Below are 5,857 nucleotides of genomic sequence, written 5' to 3'. Positions count from 1 at the left end.
TGTGGTTTCTCCGATTACCCTTTTTTTTTTTTTAAAGCAACATCTGAACCGAAATTAAGCTTTTCTAGTAGTGGGAGATTGGTTTAATGATCACACATGGCTTCAGAATTTGTACTATGTATAAAATGTATACTATGTATAATATACACAATACAGTAAACTGCTTTAAAAGAATCATAGTAACTTTTAATTCTCTTTATTTGCATAGACAATGAAATAGAACCTCTGAAATGAAACTATTAAAAGGATGGTGCTGGGGAAATTATAGCAATGTGACACTTTATCTGTAAATAAATATGATAGCATTTACATTTTAAAGTATGTGCATGTAAGGAAATTGGTAGATTTGCATCATTGTTATTACAAGTTACTGTTAAGCTATAAAACTTAATGCTATTGTAATGCTTTATTACTCATTCCATGTTGATGCCAACAAACAATCAGTATTAGCTTAAAGTTGGGGTTACGGCTTTGGTGCTGGTATACTTGATCCTCCATCCCTTGTTTGTTCCACTAGTGTCGGATCTGAACGTAACACGCACTTGGTAACTTCCTGTGTCAATTTGATCCGGTGGCATTGATCCACAGAACGGTCCGTACTCACGTCCAGATGTTGAAATCTTGTGAAAGGGGACATAAATTAAGAGAGGATTGTTTGTTCATTAAAGGTCTGACTGATTTATGCTCACCCAAACCTAAATCTGCAGGAACTGCCATGCTTACATCTCTAAAGGAGGACAACTGGGTAACAAACTGCCTCTACAAGCATGAGCATGAATACATTGGTTTTTCAACTTCCTGTGTTTTGTGTGTTTTTCCTGTGGTGTCTCTGCTAACCTTCAACATATCATAGGGGCAGGGGACGTCTGGGTGTCCCTCTATGTCAAAGGGTTCCAGGAATTCCAGGATAATTCTGTAGCCTTCTGGCAGTCGGATGATGTGGTCACACCTGCTCAGGGGTGGGTAGAAACTTGGATATTCTGGACTGCTCAGAAACCCAGACAGTGAGGTCAACACTCTGCTTCTGCATGGCACTGTAAGAGAACGCTCACAAATTTAAGAAAATCCTGCTTAACATTCAGATTTGGAGCCATTTTTGAATTGTTCATCCAGTCCTCAATATGCCTTATGCTATCCTTGCAAGTGGATTACGAACTACTCTGACCACAGACTATGACTATGGAGAGATCATTTTTATGCCAATTGAGATATTTCCAGACAACATAAATAATGGAATTCATTTAAGTTTGAATTATTGCCCTGACATGTATGCAGATGTTGTTAGAGGCAAAAACAAATGAGAATCTCAAAGAGGCCGAGTTGGCGCAATTCATATAATTAGTAAATCTCTAGGCAGATAATCATTTTCCCTTTTCATTGCATGATTTGTTTGGTCATCCATTTTCCTCTGGCAAAGGGTAATAATTTAAGGCACATGAACAAATAATTGTGATAAATTACCAGGTGTCAATGCACCGTTAGTGCCGCACAGAGATAAATTTTTTATGTTATTTGAAGTTGCCTTTCCCTTGCTAATAGATAGAAATTAACCTTGCATAATCCTAGCTGTTGGAGATCTATCTGCAACAGTTGCGAAGATATTTGGTGGATTCACTGGCTAACAAACGCACGGACGAACACACAAAAACTGTCAATCACAATACATCGTTGCTTTGAAGCGGGATGTAATGACTCCATATCCGCCAGCTTCCCAGCACATGCTCTGAGCACACATCCAGGGATGCCATCGGGGCCTGCAGCTTTATGTGCATTGTTCTGCTTCGACATCAGTGGGGGAGAGTGTTAGAGGTTGGTGGTTGGTAGCAAGCTATACCTTTGTTGCAGGTGTGTGGTTGTAAATACACCTGCAAATAGAGATTCCTCTGTGCTCCTTGTCTGAGAATGACAAAGAAGAATCAGTGGATTCAGCCTCCAGACCGAAGGACAATGAACATAGTATAATGACTCCAGTGCAACATATGGCCCAGGAGACCAAATGGTAGAAGAAACACTGGATTGACAAGGCCAAACGACACTTTTAGGGGAGGGTCTGTGCTTCTCAACGTGGAACACAAGTACCTTTACTGAACCCAGGTTGTTGTGTATTTGGTGTGTTTTAAGCCCCCCACCTTCAGATGTTTGAGTTTAATAACCAAATCCATTTGTGTCCCTACAAATCTCTGTGTCTCCAAATAATCAAAACTTGTGTTGCCCTTCAGATGTCTGAGGAGACTCCTGCTGCTCTGAGATTGCTGAGCAGGAGAAAGCGAGTGTTCCTTCACCGATAATCTGTGTCAGACAAAGATCCCGGGACCAGAGTCTGAGAATTAGAATGAAGAATCAGGGGATACCAATATTGAACCCCTGAATATTTTCGAATCCTCTCCCAGTCAGTATAAAAAGATGAAACACAGCGTTTCCAAATTCTTGAAGAGAGTGAAGACCTTTTACATGCTGCTGCCATCCCTATGTGAAGGAGTGATCGTGCTCTTTGGGTTACAGCTGGCATTCCAGTTGCAGAGCACTGAACGAAAGTGTACAGTATTTTCATTTTGTTAGTGTACTTTCTGTATGTACTCATGAAATAAATAAATCAATACTTTGAATTAAAGACTGAATTTCTTATGTAATGCACACACATGGAAAAACATTGGGTCAGGATGAGGTTAATAAAAGTAGTTTGAGTGATTCCAGCAGTGTTATTGAAACAATAGTCATATGGACCTCAAACTAAAGCCAACCCACTTTTAAACACTGTACTTTTAATCTCCAGTTTTCATTTATCCTTACTTCATATACTTTGAATTTTACCACAAAACATGTTTGTTCAATGACGAAGGTAATTGATGAGATTCAGCATACTGCAAAGTAATAAATACTACATCAGCAATAACAGCTCACAATTAAAGTAGGCATAACCTTTTGTTAAGGATCTTTTTCACTGTGATACCCTTTGAAGTGATAATTACTTCTACTTGTTCAGATTGCTACTTATTTGCCTGACACCCTGGAAAATTATTATATAATTACAGTACTCTGTTTCCATATAACTCTCCACAGTGTTCCTTTCTGCTTGTATCTTTAAGCCACTGAGGTGAGGTATTCCACAGCACTTGCATTTCATCTCTTACCTGTGCAGGTCCTGTTGTTGTCATGGAGAATATATCCTTGTTTGCATGTGCAGTAATATCCACCGATGTAATTGTGGCAAAAATGATCACACACTCTCTCCCCATCTATCTTGGAAAGGCACTCATTAATGTCTGTTAAAGAGTGAAACACAACACGATAACTATGTTTGATGGTCTCGAACACATATTGGATTTGCAAAATTGTGTGTGTGTGTGTGTGTGTGTGTGTGTGTGTGTGTGTGTGTGTGTGTGTGTGTGTGTGTGTGTGTGTGTGTGTGTGTGTGTGTGTGTGTGCGCATGCATGTGTATGTGTTTTCATGAATGTTTTGTATTAACCTAGTAAGTGACTAAAGATAGAATAATAAGTACAATTATTCACTGTGGGGCAGCACATTACCTCACAGCAAAAACGGTCCTGTGTGGAGTTGGCCTGTTTTCTTCGTGTACACATGAGTTCTCTCTGGGTTCTCTATCTTACTCTCAATACCGTTAGCATGGAATATGTAGGTGAATTGTTGACTATAAATTGCCCACAGACATGCATGTGAGTGCAGTTGGTTGCCTGTCTTTAATGTGGTCTCGAGATAAAGCAATTTGTTCAGAACGTACCCCATTATCTCCTCAGTGTCTGAGATAGAATCCAGCCAATAGTCATGCTTTATTTCCATGGCACATACTCTTGTGTAATTGCGGCTGCCTAAAATATATCTGCCGCTGGTAACAAATGCCACTAGTCTGCATCACCTTCAGAGGTGTAAAATGCTTGGAAGCCTGTGAATCGCCCCTCGTTAGAGTAGTCGCTCCTAAAAACCACTGACATGGTGTTCAAGGCTGACAGGATGACCGTGTTCCTTGGGGTGCTTTCATAGTTTTTTTCCTCCTCACCGCAGAACCGCAAAGTTTCATTTCCCTCTGCCAAAACCTGATTCGACAAGGTCAGAGGGTTTTTAGTCAGCAAGCCACAGACGATCAGTGCAGACAATCAGAGCTAGCGTTTCTCTAACGCGTACCTGGATGTAGTCGTATTCACACTGGTTTGAAGGCTCTATGCTGAAGTGGCTGAAATAGAGTTTGACCCTGTGGCCATGTGGGACACTGATATTCCACACAACATGCTGGTTATCAGGGTATGGCTGGGGGAAGTTGGGTGAGGTGAAGCTGCCATACAACCCTGACATTTCTACTCCCAGAGAGGCACAGAGGAGGGAAACCAGGACAAATACACACAACCTACAGGGCAAAATTAGGAGTGATGGCAGCAGCTACAAGCATTATTTTTCACATACAAATGTTAACTGACACTCACCTGTTCATGTTGCTTCACAGTCCTTTGTGTACAGAAATATTGCAGAATGCTGCTGCTGAATGCTCTCAGTGATCACAAGGTAAATGAACCCAGCCGGCTGGCTAGTGACATTTAGGTAAACAAAGTGAAACAGGCACATGATCAGTTGGTCATCATTACCCGCCTCTTGAAACAACGTAAATCTATCAAACTGATAAATGCCAGAATAATTTATATTCATTCTGATTCTGTTTTATTGTCTCAGTTCAGATTTACAAGGGGGGATGAAAGTATAGATCCTAACTAACTGCTCACTGCTATGTCCGTCAAACTGATTTCATACAGCAGGCACATCACAGTTGTCCAAATCAACTCCATAAACAGAAGAAAAACAACATTTTGAACCATTTTATTTATTTTGGACTTATCTAGTTAGTAAAACATTCAATCATTCATCTTCCTGACTGCTTCTTCTGCAGCGACTTACACGCGAGAGGCGAGGGACACTCCAACCGACAAACAACCACTTACTCTCACATTCACACCTACGAGCAGTTTGGAATAATCAGTTCATCTGCATGTTTTTGGATGTGTAAGGAAGCTGGAGAACCTTGAAGGAACCCAGGCAGACACGGGGAGAACATACAAACTCTGCACAGAAAGGATTCAAACCCTCTAGCAAGAAGCGACAGTGCTACTCACTGCGCCATGATGCCACATTGATGAAACATCTTGTATTAAATTTTTTATTTGAAAATTAAAACTAGAATCAAAATATAGACTATTTATGACAATGAAGGTCACCTGTCAGCCATATCATGCTTCAGTGCTTGTTGATCAGACTGGATTCATGTTGCAAAATAACCAATAACCTGCTCTAATAATGTCAAAACAGCAAATCTGTAAATACAATGTTGTCAGACAACAATCATCTGTCCATGTCTTTTGTTTCCACCTCAACAAAAAGGGTCAGGAGGGAGAGCAGGAATTCTGACAATCATTCAGTCCATAGCTGCTATTGTCCACAAGTCAGTCTTCGGCCCCATCGCTTCGGCCCAGATTGCATGGCAAATGTGTTGCTATTGTTGTGTAACTGAATGGTGAAGCCTTTTACAAGGTGGGAAAGTGCTTTATAAGTGCAGTCCATTTACCGGTAATTGCTGTATCAGGGACAAAAACAGTTTGTGGTACAACAGCAAAAATGAAATGAATGAAACCAGACTGCATAGCGCTTTTTTTTTTTATAGCTTACTTGCCTGCACTGGCAAATGTTTTACATCAAATTTCATTGTAACTGCTGCTATAATGAGGGGTTTGCAATATATTGATGCTTTACGTGTTGACGAAACAGGGATTTAGAAGTGGTAGCGCCTTTCAACCACCACCAGTCATAGATGCTTATAATAACCAGCTCCCATTTCCCTTAACCTTAAACCGCTAA

At 40.5% G+C, this 5,857-nt stretch overlaps 1 protein-coding gene across 1 annotated transcript; it reads right to left on the bottom strand.

Moving 5' to 3' along the window:
• Positions 1-391: 391 nt before the first annotated feature.
• On the bottom strand, positions 392-4,505 carry masp2 (MBL associated serine protease 2). The gene is made up of 6 exons (XM_068341878.1): positions 4,438-4,505; positions 4,142-4,361; positions 3,876-4,053; positions 3,132-3,263; positions 838-1,034; positions 392-620 (listed from the first exon to the last, which is right to left on the bottom strand). Exons 1-6 carry the CDS (start codon positions 4,443-4,445, stop codon positions 447-449), a joined length of 909 nt encoding a protein of 302 aa, XP_068197979.1. The 5' UTR covers positions 4,446-4,505; the 3' UTR covers positions 392-446.
• Between the last annotated feature and the right edge of the window lie 1,352 nt (positions 4,506-5,857).

This window comes from Antennarius striatus, chromosome 2, assembly GCF_040054535.1.
Source record: "Antennarius striatus isolate MH-2024 chromosome 2, ASM4005453v1, whole genome shotgun sequence".
Classification (NCBI taxonomy): domain Eukaryota; kingdom Metazoa; phylum Chordata; class Actinopteri; order Lophiiformes; family Antennariidae; genus Antennarius; species Antennarius striatus.
Note: the sequence above shows the minus strand (reverse complement) of the source record. Positions and strands in the feature narration are given on the sequence as shown.

Excerpts from the sequence above, each read along its gene's own strand:
- masp2 (XM_068341878.1), bottom strand. Across the intron at positions 4,054-4,141 it reads GTGAATACGACTACATCCAG|GTTTTGGCAGAGGGAAATGA; the intron begins GTACGCGTTAGA and ends TTGTCGAATCAG. Across the intron at positions 621-837 it reads GCCCCTATGATATGTTGAAG|ATTTCAACATCTGGACGTGA; the intron begins GTTAGCAGAGAC and ends CCCTTTCACAAG.